Source organism: Nicotiana tabacum, chromosome 4 (assembly GCF_000715075.1).
Source record: "Nicotiana tabacum cultivar K326 chromosome 4, ASM71507v2, whole genome shotgun sequence".
Lineage (NCBI taxonomy): Eukaryota > Viridiplantae > Streptophyta > Magnoliopsida > Solanales > Solanaceae > Nicotiana > Nicotiana tabacum.
Genome location: NC_134083.1, coordinates 73,645,003 through 73,660,628, shown reverse-complemented (window position 1 = coordinate 73,660,628; position 15,626 = coordinate 73,645,003). Strand labels below are relative to the sequence as shown.

At 33.1% G+C, this 15,626-nt stretch overlaps 1 protein-coding gene across 1 annotated transcript; it reads right to left on the bottom strand.

The window, feature by feature from the left end:
- Positions 1–5,246: 5,246 nt before the first annotated feature.
- On the bottom strand, positions 5,247–10,087 carry LOC107786974 (DEAD-box ATP-dependent RNA helicase 7). Its single transcript, XM_016608489.2, has 14 exons — positions 9,481–10,087; positions 8,672–8,806; positions 8,443–8,583; positions 8,223–8,334; positions 7,949–8,019; positions 7,603–7,757; positions 7,387–7,498; positions 7,001–7,102; positions 6,857–6,917; positions 6,603–6,771; positions 6,425–6,521; positions 6,249–6,343; positions 5,971–6,104; positions 5,247–5,789 (listed from the first exon to the last, which is right to left on the bottom strand). The coding sequence occupies exons 1-14, from the start codon at positions 9,985–9,987 to the stop codon at positions 5,605–5,607; spliced, it is 2,076 nt and encodes a 691-aa protein (XP_016463975.1). The 5' UTR covers positions 9,988–10,087; the 3' UTR covers positions 5,247–5,604.
- Between the last annotated feature and the right edge of the window lie 5,539 nt (positions 10,088–15,626).

The window sequence follows — 15,626 nt, the reverse complement described above, 5'->3', positions numbered from 1 at the left end:
ATGGAGGAAGAGTAGACATCCACCATAATTTGATATTTCTTATAACACTCCCCCTTGGATGTCCATAGATAATGTGTCTCGTTAAAACCTTATTAGAAAAAAGAGTACATATGTTTAGGAATACGCTTTTTTGTTGCCTCATTAAAAACCTTGCAAGAAAAACCCACTGGGACAAAATCTTGTAAGGGAAAAGGAGTACACTGCATATTAACTTCCCCTGATGAGAGCATCAATTTACATCATTGAGCCTTCGCATCCCAATCTTGTACACTAGTTTCTTGAAGATTGATATCGGTAGAGATTTGGTGAACAAATCAGCCATATTATCACTTGAACGGATCTGTTGCACACTGATATCACCATTCTTTTGAAGATCATGTGTGAAAAATAACTTTGGTGAAATGTGTTTTGTTCTATCTCCTTTTATGAATCCTCCCTTCAATTGAGCTATGGATGCTGCATTGTCTTCATACAAAATTGTGGGTAGTTTGTCACACTTCAAACCATATTTGTCTTGAATTAGGTGTATTACAGACCTCAACCATACACATTCTCGACTTGCTTCATGAATAGCAATTATCTCAGCATGATTAGATGAAGTAGCCACGATTGATTGCTTGGTCGATCGCCAAGATATTGCAGTGCCTCCATATGTAAACACATAGTCAGTTTGAGATTGAGCCTTGTATAGGTCAAATAAATACCCAGCATCGGCACAACCAACAAGATCGGGACTGCAATCATTGCCATAAAATAAGCCCATATCGGTAGTCCCTTTTAGATACCGCAATATGTGTTTGATTCCATTCCAATGTCTCCTTGTAGGAGCAGAGCTATATCTTGCTAAGACATTAATTGAAAAAGTTATGTCAGGCCTTGTAGTATTAGAAAGATACATTAGTGCACCAATTGCACTAAGATATGGTACTTCAGGACCAAGAAGCTCTTCATTCTTTTCTTGAGGTCGGAACGGGTCCTTATTCACATCAAGTGATCGAACAACCATCGGAGTACTTAATGGATGTGCTCCATCCATGTAAAACCGTTTCAATACCTTTTCTACGTAGGCAGATTGATGAACAAAAATCTCGTTTGCCAAATGCTCACTTTGCAAACCGAGACATAATTTTGTCTTTCCGAGATCTTTTATCTCGAATTCCTTCTTTAAATAATCAATTACCTTTTGGAGTTCTGTAGGAGTTCCAATAAGGTTTATGTCATCAACATATACGGCTAGTACAACAAATTTCGATGTTGTTTTCTTTATAAAAATACATGGACAAATAGAATTATTTATATAACCTTCCTTTAATAAATATTCAATAAGGCGGTTATACCACATTCTTCCTGATTGCTTTAGACCATACAAAGATCTTTGCAATTTGATTGAAAATATTTTCCTGGACTTTGAATTATGTACGTCAGGCATTTAAATCCCTCGAAAATTTTTATGTATATCTCATTATCAAGTGAGCTGTATAGGTAGGCTGCAAGATTTTTATGGACAACAAGACTAATGAGATAACGGAACGTTATAGCATCCATAACAGGAGAATACGTCTCTTCATAATCGACACCAGGCCTTTGTGAAAATCCTTATGCAACAAGGCGTGCCTTATATCCTTGTACCTTATTTTTCTCACTTCTTTTACGTACAAAGACCCATTTATAGCCAACAGGTTTAACACCATTAGGTGTTTGGACTATAGATCCAAAAACTTCACGTTTCGCAAGTGAATCCAACTTAGATTGGATTGCTTCTTGCCACTTTGGCCAATCACGTCTTTGTCGACATTCTCTAACAGATTGAGGTTCAAGATCTTGATTATCTTGCATAATGCTATATGCAACATTGTATGCAAAGACATAATCCATCACTATATTCAATCGATTCAAATTTGTCTCAATATCGATTGGATTTATTGATAGTTCCTTATTTTCTTAAGTCTCAGGCTCATCGATATCCTCATGAATTTCAGGATTGGTTAAATCATGGGTTTCTTTATGAGACTCTTTCGTAGTGTCATCTTAATCATTTGTTTTTCTTTTTCTAGGATTTCGATCCTTAGAACCCAATGGCCTGCCACGCTTTAGGCGTGCTTTTGACTCATTAGCTATGACACTAGAAGATTTTCCAACAGGGATATCAATACGGATTGGAACATTATCTGCAGGGATATGTGATTTTGTTATCCTTTTCAGATTCGTAAATGCATCTGGCATTTGATTTGCTATTTTCTATAAATGGATAATCTTTTGCATCTCTTTTTCACAAATAGAGGCACGTGGATCAAGATGATATAATGATGGATTTTTTCACAAAATTTTCTGTTTGATTTCACCAATTTCTCCCCCTAATTTTGGGAAAAATGCCTCATCGAATCGACAATCTGCAAATTGAGCAGTGAACAAATCTCCCGTTAATCTTTCGAGGTAATGAATAATGGAGGGCGATTTAAACCCAACATATATTCCTAACCTTCTTTGGGGACCCATCTTAGTGCGATATGGCGGTGCTACAAGCACATATACAGCGCATCCAAAAATTCTTAGATAGGATATATTAGGTTCATGACCCAAAACTATTTGCAACTGGGAATATTTATGATAATTTATCGGTCTGAGATGAATTAACATTGCTGCATGCAAAATGGCATGACCCCAAACAGAAGTGGGTAATTTCGTTTTCATGAGTAACGGTGTTCCTATCAATTGCAGACGTGTAATCAAAGACTCTGGAAGGCCATTTTGAGTGTGAACATGAGCTACAGGATGTTCCACTTTTATCCCAATTAATAAGCAATAATTATTAAATGGATGAAAATTCAGTAGCATTATCAAGTCGAATAGATTTAATTGGATTATCGGGAAATTGTGCCCGTAATCAAATTATTTGTGCCATTAATTTTGCAAACATCAGGTTGCGAGATGACAATAGGCACACATGGGACCATCTAGAAGATGCATCTATTAATACAATAAAATATCTAAACTACCCACTAGGTAGGGGAATAGGTCCATAAATATTCCCTTATATACATTCCAAAAACGCAGGGGACTCAATCCTAACCTTTGTTGGTGATGGTCTAATAATCAACTTGCATTGATAATAAGAAGTGCAAGAAAACTCATTATTTAAAAGAATCTTTAAATTCTTTAATGGATGCCCATTTGAGTTCTCTATAATTCGTCTCATTATAATTGATCCAGGATGTCCCAATCGATCATGCCAAAGTACAAAAGTATTGAAATTAGAAACCTTTTGGTTTACGATAGAATGTGCCTCAATTGCACTAATTCTTGTCCAATACAGGCCACAAGATAAAGATGGGAACTTCTCAATAACTCTTTTATGGCCAGAGATATTCTTGGTAACGATGAGATATTCGAGATTATTCTCATCTATTGTCTCAATATGAAATTCATTTCGATGGATATCTTTAAAACTCAACAAGTTCCTCTTGGATTTGGAGGAGAACATTGCATTCTCTATGATAAGTATTGTTCCCTTAGGCAGAGTTATATTAGCTCTTCCAGAGTCTTTAATTAGATTACTACTACCAGAAATTATAGTAATATTTGCCTTACATATACTTAAATGAGAGAAATATTTCTTCTCTTTGAATAATGTATGTGTTGTACATGAATCAATTAAGCAAATATTTTTACAATTGAACTTTGATCCAAGTTTGCTTTGAAAGATATCCGTATTTGCTTTCCATGGTTTGACATACAAAAGAAGTATATGAATAAATATTAGTATTTTTAGAGAAAAGGAAAAGAAATAAAGTTAAACCAATAATTCAATAGTGACCTTTTAATGCATTTTCTAGCAAATTCTAATTATTATACAAATAATTACGCAGCAAAAATAATACAATTATAAGTACATGAAAAAAAAAATTAAACAAAAGTTGTTCTATGGTGCTTGTAAACCACTTCTTAAAGAGAATTAAAGAAACGTAAAGAAAAATCAAAAGGAATTAAAAGATCAGTGAGACTAGGACACTAATTACTTAGATAATCTCTTTGTTTGTGAAATTTATGAAATTTAGGAAATGCATATATTTTTAAAAACTAGATAAGAAGTATTATTAAGTGCAATAAATATTACAAGATGTTTATTCATTAGATACTACGAATAGGAAAACATAAAAATCAAAATGCTCAATCATCTTTAACCATAGATCCATCACCGATCGAGTGGTTTATTTTTCCATCAGGGTGCTCAAAAAAATGTGCCACATCCAAGTGAGTGATGTCAAATTCATTGTCATAGACAAAATTAGATTCAGGAGCTTTATCCTTTAGAGATGCTTGATAAAGCTCAACCAAATGTTTTGATATGCGATAAATATTTGCCCAATGCCCTTTTCCACCGCAACGATACCATTCAGTTTCTGAACCATTTGCCCTTGGCCCTTTCCACTTTTGGTGGTTATTTTTCTTTGGGGGGTGATTAACACCAGGAAAATTTCTTCCTTTGCCACGGCTACGCTTAGAATAATGGGAATACACCTCCTTCACTTCAGGCAATAGTGTAGAACCAGTGGGTCGATTTTCGTGATTTCTCATGAGCAAGTCATTGTTTCGTTCAGCCACAAGAAGAAGAGAAATCAACTCAGAATACTTCTTGAAACCTTTCTCTCGGTACTGCTGTTGCAAGACCATATTGGAGGCATGAAACGTTGTGAACGTTTTTTCAAGCATATCATAATCAGTGATAGTATCTCCACAGAGTTTCAATTTAGAAGTAATTCTGAACATCGCAGAATTATATTCAGAAACAGACTTAAAGTCTTGTAGCCTCAGATGAGCCCAATCATATCGTGCTTGTGGAAGAGTGACCAACTTTAAGTTGTCATATCTTTCCTTTAAGTCATTCCACAAAATAAGTGGATCTTTGACTGTGAGATTTTCTATCTTCAAGGTGATGGCGCAAGAAAATCAAGGCATTAGCACAATCTTGAGTAGATGCTTTATTTTTATCTTTAATGGCGTCTCCAAGACCCATTGCATCTAAATGGATTTCAGCATCCAACACCCATGTCATATAGTTCTTGCCCGAAATTTCAAGGGTAGCGAACTTTCTTTTCATAATATCAGTTATAATTAAAAGAGGAGAAAAGTTATACCTTAATTTTCTCAAAGAGCTTCTTGAGACGGTAGTCTCGTACTGATAACGTGTTATAAAATATAACTCAAAGTAACAATATGGAACAAGGAAAAACAAGCTAAGAGATATATGGAGAAAGAGAGAGAGATTCTTATTTCTTCTTCAATTGTGTATATTTTCCTATCTATTACAAGGCCTTTATATAGGCATGAAAAGTGAAAGAAAATATGTTATTGAATGTCATTAAACATAGAAAATATGTCATTGAATGTCATTAAGCAATTGAGATAAAGATCATTAAGGAAGAGTAGACATACACCATAATTTGATATTTCTTATAACATGAACCTATATGTGGAAAATATAATGATCATGTTCCATAAACAGCAGCCGCAATATACATTTTTCATCATCGCAAAATTTTGAACCCGCAGGGGCAAAAAAATATTCCTGTACAGTCAACTGTTCGGATAAACTGTTTGTATTCTTCACCATCTACGGCCGAAGTTTCCGCGACCTCTTCCACCTCTGCCTCCAGAAAAGCGACCACCGCCTCTCCTGTCAGAGAAGCCACCACGACCACCACCAAATCTTCCACCTCTTGCCTGGTCTTTCTCTTGCAACCGAGGGAGTTCTTTTACTACCTCTAAGTTTACACCTTGGGTATTCTTCCCTGCAAAGCCCCACCGGGGTAAGCAAAATCAATGAGATACAGTGAGAGAGATTAGACAAGCTGCAACAGTTTATCACTGATCATGGGTATAAGAAGCAAACTATGATGAAGGAAGGCTCTAGAATAGAATTTTGTCTGGATGATTCTCATCTATTTCAATAACGGAAATGAAGAAACATACCTGCTAGAAACATATCCAGGTCATCAGCAGATATATCAAAAACCGCGCCCTTCCCATCAGCTGTCAAAGTAAGACCTTTGATTGATTCAACCTTATCCTCAGGTAGGAACCTCCGCAAAACATTATATGCAAATCTGCCATATTGACAAAGTAGAAAAGATCAACAGAGCAGGCTCGGTCTGGCCATAGCAGCTCTCACTGAGCTTCATCATCATGGTATGACTTGTTAATCGGAGAAAGCAAGAAAAACATTTGTGAACATTGGCTTAAATACTCACGAAGGTGCAAATATGGGCCTCCCACACTCAAGAAGTAGAGTAACACAGTTCTCCATGGAAGAAAGAAGCGACCGAGTCTTGATCTCAGAGTAACCCTAGAAAGCAAGAGACCAGTCTAGTCAACCATAAGGCCCTTTGGTTCCAACACCAGACAAGTAATGAAGAGAAATACTTACAGCTGCCTTGGCAAGTGCCTTGGCAAGCAATTCTGCTGGTGATAGTTCAGAGGTGTGTAGAAGTTCCTCCGCGGCAGCCTTGAAAGCAGGTATTACACTACATATATTTGCAAATAAATGTTATGATAAAGCGATGGTACATTAAAAATCCATAAAAAGCACAAATGAAAAAACTTACCTATCAGAAATTTCAGCAACTGCTTCTGCTGCTTCTTTCCCAGCCGCTTTAGCAACATCAGCTGGCTGTGGAGCAGATAGATGCTCGAACTTCACACCAGATTCTCTTTCAATCCTAGAAATGTTGGACTTCTTAGGATCATAAAGCATTACAGCAACACCAGTATTTCCTGAATGGCATAACAAACAAATATAAGTAAGAATGTTCCTGAAGTTCAATGATCTAATGAAAGCAATTCCAACATCAGCAGTCACCTGCCCGTCCTGTCCTTCCAGATCGATGAATATATGCTTCGACATCGCGTGGAGGCTCACACTGACCATACATGTTAAATTCAGCATTCAAATACAAATAAAGTCTGAGCAACAAAGTCGAATATGAATTTAGTCATATCAAACCTGAATAATTAATTGAACGTCGTCAATATCCAATCCACGGGCTGCTACATTTGTGGCCACTAATGTCAGGAATTTTCCTGATCTGAATCCAGATAGTGTAACCTGTAACAGCATACAACAATCAGGGAAAGAGTTGTTAGTTGAGAATTGAAGGGATGTACCCCATACCATAAATATAAAATTTGTCGAAGGAGTCAAGGAAAGTGACAAACAGACAACTTATGCAAAGTCCTGTTTGGTTTTTATATTCTTATACATCAACAACAGATGGTGATTGCTTCTGGAGAAACTCTCATCCTCTTAAAGTGGAAAGTCATCAAAAGGAGAGCGAGAAGAATGGCAAAAGAGAGCACACCAGAATAAAGCTATTTTAAACAAAACTTTACCTCACGCTGGGACTGTTGAATCTCTCCATGCAAAGCATGTGCTCCCGGCAATAAGCCAGCTAGCTCCGAAGCATAACCCCTTGTTTCAGTGAAAATAATAGTGCGGCCACCACTGATATTTCATGGCAACAAAGAATGTTGGAGAATGAATTCATACGTTGATTGTCATTCTAAGAATTACAAAGGACAGATACTAAAAAAAGAGATACAACCAACCTGCTGTAGCAGCGAATAATATCAGGAATCAGCTGAGTTCTGGCTGAACTAGAGCATGGTATAATAATATGTCTCACATTCTTACTGGCCTTCATTTTCTCATCACCAACAAGATCAGCTGTTTTCTTATCAGGTTTGAGAAACTTAGAAGATATCTGCCACGAAAACAGATCACTATTCAAGAGAGGGGGAAAAAAGCAAGCTTAGGACACACAGGTTGTACATCTATTTTCCAATCCCCGGAAAAAGCAATTTGTTTAACTAAATAAACGAAGGGGCAAGAAATATTCCCAGGAGGAGAAAACACTGATTTGTACTTATAAAAAGGGAGAGATAATGAACTAACATGCTTCACCCAGCTTGGCAAAGTGGCACTGAAAAGAAGTGTTTGAACTTGGCTCGCATCTTCAACCTTGCCTTCAAAATTCAAAAGAGAAAAGGAGAAGAATAAACATAACAAAATCATTAACCATAAGATGGGAAATCCCTGGAAATGACATTTAATGCACACGCAAATTTCAGCTCCCAGAGAATATCACTCACGTAAGTGACAGCACCGAATAAAGGAGAGGGGAAAAGATCAGACAATAAGGGTAAGATACCGATGAATAGTATCATACCTAATATAAATTCCACATCATCAACAAAACCAATTTTCAGCATTTCATCAACTTCATCAAGAACACGGAACTTTAGAGACCTGAAATCAATATTTCCTCTTTCAATGTGGTCCTGCAGCAAAATTTGTAAGGAGTGAATCTAAACTCTCTGAAGCATGAAAACATAAACCTACAGCAAATATTCCAGAGTCACCTAACATAAGACCAGTGAATACACTACCTTAACTCTTCCAGGAGTACCCACAACAATATCAACTCCTCTTTTCAACTGAACTTGTTGTTGTCCCATAGGAGAATTTCCATACAAACAACATGAAGTGAGCCCCACAGCCCGACCATAAACTTCAAAGTCAGCAAACACCTATAGTTAACATGAAGTGAGAAAACAAAACTCATAGGTTACGCATTCAATGAAGCAGTCAACTTGGGCAGGGCCTCTAAAATAATACCTGAAGTGCCAATTCCCTAGTAGGTAAAAGCACCAAAACACTAGGAGCTCTCCCATACCCTGTTTTCCGAGATGCTTTAGTAGGACCATTTGTCAGGGACTCCAATATGGGCAACACAAAGGCCAATGTTTTACCCTGCAAATGTGGGAGCACAAATTGAAGTAATAAATGCTTGTTAGTGACTACTTACGCAGCGAAATATTTACAAATATGTCTTGTAATACTGGCAAATTCGGTTCATTATTTTTCTTATGATAATATAACAAAAGTGGGCATTGTTCATTTATCATAATGGCCAAGTAATGAACAAAGTTCTTATCAACTCTCGTGTTCTCAGAAAACTCATTTTAGATATATAATTCACATCAAAAGAGCAACTTGTGTAGCTTGCAGTAAGCCTCTAACAAATGGAGCGACAAAATGTGGGACATGAAACCACAACACCAAAAAATCGAGCTATTTTTTAGTAGGTCAGGTATTCAGTGAACAGCACAGGAATGAGAATAACATAAAGAACTAAGGTTCCATCTCTCCCCCTTAAGAGCCAAATGCATGTGTAGATGGTTATAGATGACTTGCCTAATCTTAATTTCCAAGGAAAGCATGGACATAGGTTATTGCATTCGGGGTTAGAATTTCCAAACGCCACAAACTAAACAGCCCGTAGTCAAACCAGTAAACATCAAGAGACCTTCAAATTTTACATGACAAGTTGCTATGACAGCGAGATTTTTGAAATATCAGCATGCAACTTAAAATTATTAACTGAACACAAAAGAAGAATTGTTATTTCGAAGAGTATAATATACCTGACCAGTGCGAGCTCGACCAACTAAGTCATTCCCATCAAAGACAGCATCAAAAGTCATAGCTTGAATAGGAAAGAGCGCTTGAATCCCCTTAGCAATCAAAGCCTCTCTTAAAGGCACCGAAATCCTAAAATTAGACAAAGCATTAGGATCCTCCTCTTTCTCTCTCTCTTTCTCTTTCTCTTTCTCTTTCTCCTCATCATCATCATTCTCCACCAATTTAGCCTTTTTCTTCTTTTTCTTCTTGTCATCCCCAATCAAATTACTCGGCTCCACTATCTCCGAACTTCCATCCTCATCATCATCATCCAAGTTTAAGGCTTTTCGCTTCTTATCTTTCTTCTTACTCTTCTTAAGCTCTTCTGAATCAGACCCAGAATCAATCTTGGTCTTTTTCGACTTTTTAAGGGTGTCGGCGGATGATCCTTTTTCGCTCTTTTTCATCTTCTTCTTCAGCTCCTTCGACTCTTCAGACCCCATTGTTTCACTTACAACAAGTGCAGGCATGAAAAAGCTTTTGTTAAGCTTGGAGTAAGAGAGGAAAGGTAGGAGATGGCGGTCCTGCTGCAAATGGTGTGGCAATTAAGCTGCAGGAGGAGAAAAGAGGAGGAAACTTGAGTTTAGGGTTTCTTATTTATAGGGTTTGGCGGTGGGATCGCTTCGAAGCCGTTGGATTGCAAATGAGTCCTGAGGTTAATTGCTTATCGTCCGATTTTTAAAACATCCCCAACTTCGCGGGAATACTTTGACCATCAGCTCCTTGCTAATTGATACTCTACTACTCTAGTATTTAATTTTTACTAGTTTTGGGGCGCTTTGCGCCTGTATTTATATTAAGGGATACACAATTTTAAAAAATTAGGTAATATAAAATAAAAATTTAAAAAGGGTAAGTTCTTGAAAATAATAAATGTTAATCTTATTTAGCTAACTTAATGAAAAAAAGTTTGCTCCACAAAAGTCCTTAAATGCCTTATTGTGATTTTAAACTTATTTTCTTTTACCTAATACTAAAAACAAATAAATCACAAAAATCTTTTCAAATAAAATAAATTAAAAAGTTAAATCGTTTGGTATTTTAGAGATTTGAAAATAATTACTAATGTTTCATTAATATTTTACCAAAATAATTCAATATAAAAAAATATAGGGAGCTATCATGTGTTGAAATGGATGTGAAAAGAAACAAAAATATTAATACCAATTCATTCATTTTAGAATGCATTTTATCTACTACTGTTTTATTATTATTGCTTTAAGTTTATATTTTTACCAATTTGACTTTTAATATTATAGAATAACTATTTCGCTTTATTTTTTATATCGTTAACTGCCAATGCTCTTCTTATAAAAACAATTTTATGTAGCCTAGTAGTTTTTCAACTTGAAAAATAATTTTTACATATATAATTAATTTGGAAAGAAATTGAATTGGATACTTTTAATTGCTAATTAGTTAATTAATTTGGACATTAATTATTTGCTCTCCACCTTAAAGGAAATAATTTTTTTGTTGACTCAAATTCATATTAGCTCATCTAAGCTTTAAATATTTAAATTTAACAATAATTTTATCCAAACATTTATAACGTGGAAAGTTCCTTTTACCTTTTGAAGTTTTAATTAATATTAGTTTACCTAAATAAATTTAGTTAGATATTTTTTATGATATAATTTAAGTACCTAAATATTTGAGTTTGTACATTAGTCATGATGAACACATCTATCATTTTAGAACTTGCATTTTTCGTTAAGTTTTATATTATAATGCAAACACATATTTTAAATAATATTATTTTATTTTAAATTTTTTATTTTTAGCAAAATATCGTTCATCTTTTTTACCCTTTATAAATTAATTTCACATTAGATATTTTCTAATATTTGTAACTTTAAAATTAAATTAAAAATTATTAAATCTTTTCTTATTTGAATTAGGTAAAAATTCATAATATTTAGAATTTTAAAGTTCATTAAAATTTTACCTTATAAAAGTATTTCTTTAAAGAAATAATTATAGATTTCGGTCCTATTTACTTGTTGGAATCCATAACTTAACGTGAAAGGAACTTAAAAGTGAGGTGTTATTACTTGGACTAATTTATAGAAAATTTTGAGGTAAAATCTTACCCAATCTCAAACTCTTAAATATTAGGAGTTTTACATAGATCAAATAAGGAAAAATTTAATAAGAAAAAATTTATTTGATTTCAAAATCCTAAATATTAAAAAAATAATTAATTACAATCTTGTCCAATGTGAACACTATTTTTAAGGGGCAAAAAAGGCAAACGACATTTCGCTAAGAGCCTTCGTGCTTTTAATATAGCACGTGTTTGTTGAGTCAATAACAAAAAACTATTGATAAACTATATTCTTCATCATACAAATAAATATTAATATCGTGTTTTAATCGAATTAAAATAATTTCAATTAGAAATTTTTAACTAAATATTAAATAATGTGCTAGCACAAGTTGCTCTGTATTTGAACAAAATTATAATTTTGGTAAAAAGATAGTTAGAGGTTATACTATTTAAAAAATGACTAATCTTTTTCAATTTTAATTTTTTAGAAGTTATGGGTCTTCAATGTTTCCTCTTCTTTTTTTTGTTGGTCTTCTTGATATGCTTTTGCCTTCTATCTTTTCATCTTTAATTTTTATTGCATCAACTTTTACAATTTCGTATAACTCCAATATAATTAAGCATCTTCTAACATGATACCCTCAATTTATTGTATATATTTTGAAAAGAAAGATAGATATTTTTTACCCATACTTAGGACCATTTTACGATAAAAACTATTTCTGTTTAAAAAATAGCATGTTAGATAAAAGTATGGACTATATATATTTATTGTACTGTAAAAATTTGATGAAACTTGAGAGATTAACTCTATATATTTTGTATTATCGCAACTCGCAACCAACCTAGTATCTTGTAGCTTCAAAGAGTGTTATATTACTACTCATGTTTATTATTGTTAATATCAAACACCTCATATATTGAAATATATGTAAAAGTCATACATAAATAAGTTGTTATTGCATTTATGGATATATCATAATGAATCTTTTAATCTAAAATAATTATAAACCCCTAAATATTAGGATTTATCACACAGTTCGATTGAATTGAATTCTTTTGCTAATTAGTTAATTAAAAAATTTAACTATTTGGTCTTAGCGCTTTAAGAATAATTCTTTAATTTTTCAGATTCTTATAATAGCTCATCTATTTTAAATTGTTTAAGTGTACTTGCTAAGGAAAATAAAAAAAAATCTTTATATTGTTAACTTTTCAGTAATAAAAAATAAAAAACAAAAAATAATAAAGTAATAAGAATTGAGTTGCATCTGTTGGGAAAATATTTTTTGATCTCGATAGAAAAATATGGCAAATAGGTTGCAACAACAATTTGCTAGCTAAAGACTTTGAGCAAAGTCGGCAAAGCCCTTGAAACGAAAAAAGAACAAAAATTTTGTTTTCTTAATCCGTTTTGCTTCAAATAAGGAAATTAAGAATTTTTAGAAAGTAAAATATTAATTAATTTTAAATTCCTAAATATTAGGAGAGTAACTTAAATTACAATTTTATCCACTATAAAATCTGTCTTTAAAGGGTAAAAAAGGCGAACGATATTTCTCTAAGGGCCTTCGTACTTTTAATATAGTATAGATGAAGTATATGAATTTCCTTCAAATTTAGGGTGTTTGGTACGAAGGAAAATATTTTCCTAGAAAATATTTTCTTAGTTTTATCAATTATTTTCCCTTGTTTGATTGGTGAGTGAAAAACTTTTTTCGGAAAATATTTTCTAGTATTTGATTAGAGAGTAGAAAATATTTTTTTATGCTACCCTCCTCACCCCCCCCCCCTCCCCCCTCCCCTCCTCCAAGTCCCCATGTTTCCTTGCTCCCCCAAATACCCAACGTTTTTAGGACTTTATTTTCTTTAAGAATTTAATTATTCTTCTAAAAACTCATATAAACCCAAAGGAACTAATGTGCTGCTTTACTTTTTTACGCAAAAATAACGTTGAAATTTGTGCTCCATAACTAAAAAAAATACTTTTTTTTAGTTGAAAGAAAGTATTATTTCTACAACATGAAAATAAAGTACTCATTTTATTGAAATAAAAGAAAATATTTTTTTTACATCATGAAAAGAAAATACTTATTTTGTTGAAATGAAAAAAAAATACTTTTTTTTACATCATGAAAATAAAGTATTTTTTTGTTAAAATGAAAAAATATTTTTTTATATCATGAAAAAATAATACTCATTTGTTGAAATAAAAAAAAATCTATCTATAACATGAAAAGAAAGTACTATTAATAATATTTTTATTTAGGGTTGGGGTGGGGTGGGGGTGGGTGGGTGGGGAAGGTTGAGAAGGAGTTTTGGAAAATGTTTTCCCTTCTCTTGATAGGGAAAATATTTTCCTCCAATTTGAGAAAAATGAGTTCATGAGGAAAATATTTTCCAAAATATTTAAGCCAACCAAACCCGGAAAATATTTTCCTTCATACCAACACATCCCTTAAAGTTAAAATTTTAGTGTTTTTATGTGTTTGATTATGAAAGAAGTGGAGAGAAATACAAGTAACAATGTTTTAGAATGAAGATTTTGATTTAAATTAAATCCTACTTGAACTGCAAAACTTCTTTTATTAAACTTTTATTTTGATAGTGTAAAAAGAAATTTACACTTATGGTATATATAACTTACACTCAAGGATTTTTTGTGCCGAATATAAATTATACGGGAATTACAATGCAAGAATTAGTAATAAAAAATTATTTTTTATTAAGTATTTGGTTCATCGCACTAAAATTAATACAACATATCATGTAAAATATTTAATTATTTTATTCTTGCTTGAAGGATATTAGGACTTAGGACGCAAACTAAAGATCGAACTCTTAAATTAAATTAAAAGGCAATCAGTGCTTGACCATTATTAGCTTCTAGGAGAAAGACAATGGTAGTTTTATCCATTTGGTGCTTTATATATGGATAAGTTATTTCACGTTACTGGTGACATAAAATAATATAGCAATTGGTGTATTAAGTTATATAAGAATTAATTATAAGTGATTTAAATTACAAATCAAGCATTGAATAAAGTTATACCAAATTTTTATATCATAATTATTTCATCTATCCTTCAAACCAAACAAGTCATCAGAGTATCGTTTGAAGGAATGAGATGGTGCCTCGCCAGAGGCGGACCCAGGATTTGAGCACGACGGGGTACCACTGTATGCTAATCACTAGCAATAAAATTCAGCGTGCAACTCTTTGAAAACTTAACGATTATGATAACTTATCATCCAAGTATTATTAAAAAAAAGTTCTGAAGAAAACAAAGGAACCGAACAAATATATATAGAGAGAGAGAGAGGGAGAGAGGGAGAGAGAAAGAGAGATTTTTTCGCAGAAAGAGAGATTTCGTCGCAAAATGGTGCTATTGGAAGAGAAGGAATAAAATTAATTAAGTTGACTATTGTGTATTAGTACTAAACTATAAATAAATTTAAAAAAAAAAGGAAGAAAAGATAAAAGTAAAAAATAAATCAATTTGCAATTAAATATAAATTACATTGTATTCAAAGAACTAAAATATTAATTAAGTTGACTATTATATATTAGTACTAAATTATAATTGAATTAAAAAAAAGAAGATAAAAGTAAAAGATAAAGTAATTTTCTATTAAATATAAATTACATTATACTCAAAGAATAAAAATAGAAAGGAGGAGAAAAAAGCTTAACATGGTTTCGAACCTGCGTCACCAGCAAAGTTGGGAATTTAAATGCCCAAAGCAACCAGTTCTTTCATCTGCCTCTTTGTTTTTGGGGCACACTTAAAATATTTAAGGGGTCCCATATAAATGTGTAGATATATATAATATGTATATACAGACTTTTTACCGAGGCTAACGGGGTCACGTGACCCCTCAACCCATAACATAGGTCCACCTTTGTGCCTCGCTTTATTAACTAACTTTGAGGTTGTTACGTCTAAGTGTCAATTCATTATTTGATCTTTTACAAAATGTCATTTTGCTTTAGGATATTTCTACAACAATCCAATATAATTTTACTATTGAGATCTGGGGAGGATAGTATGTACGCAG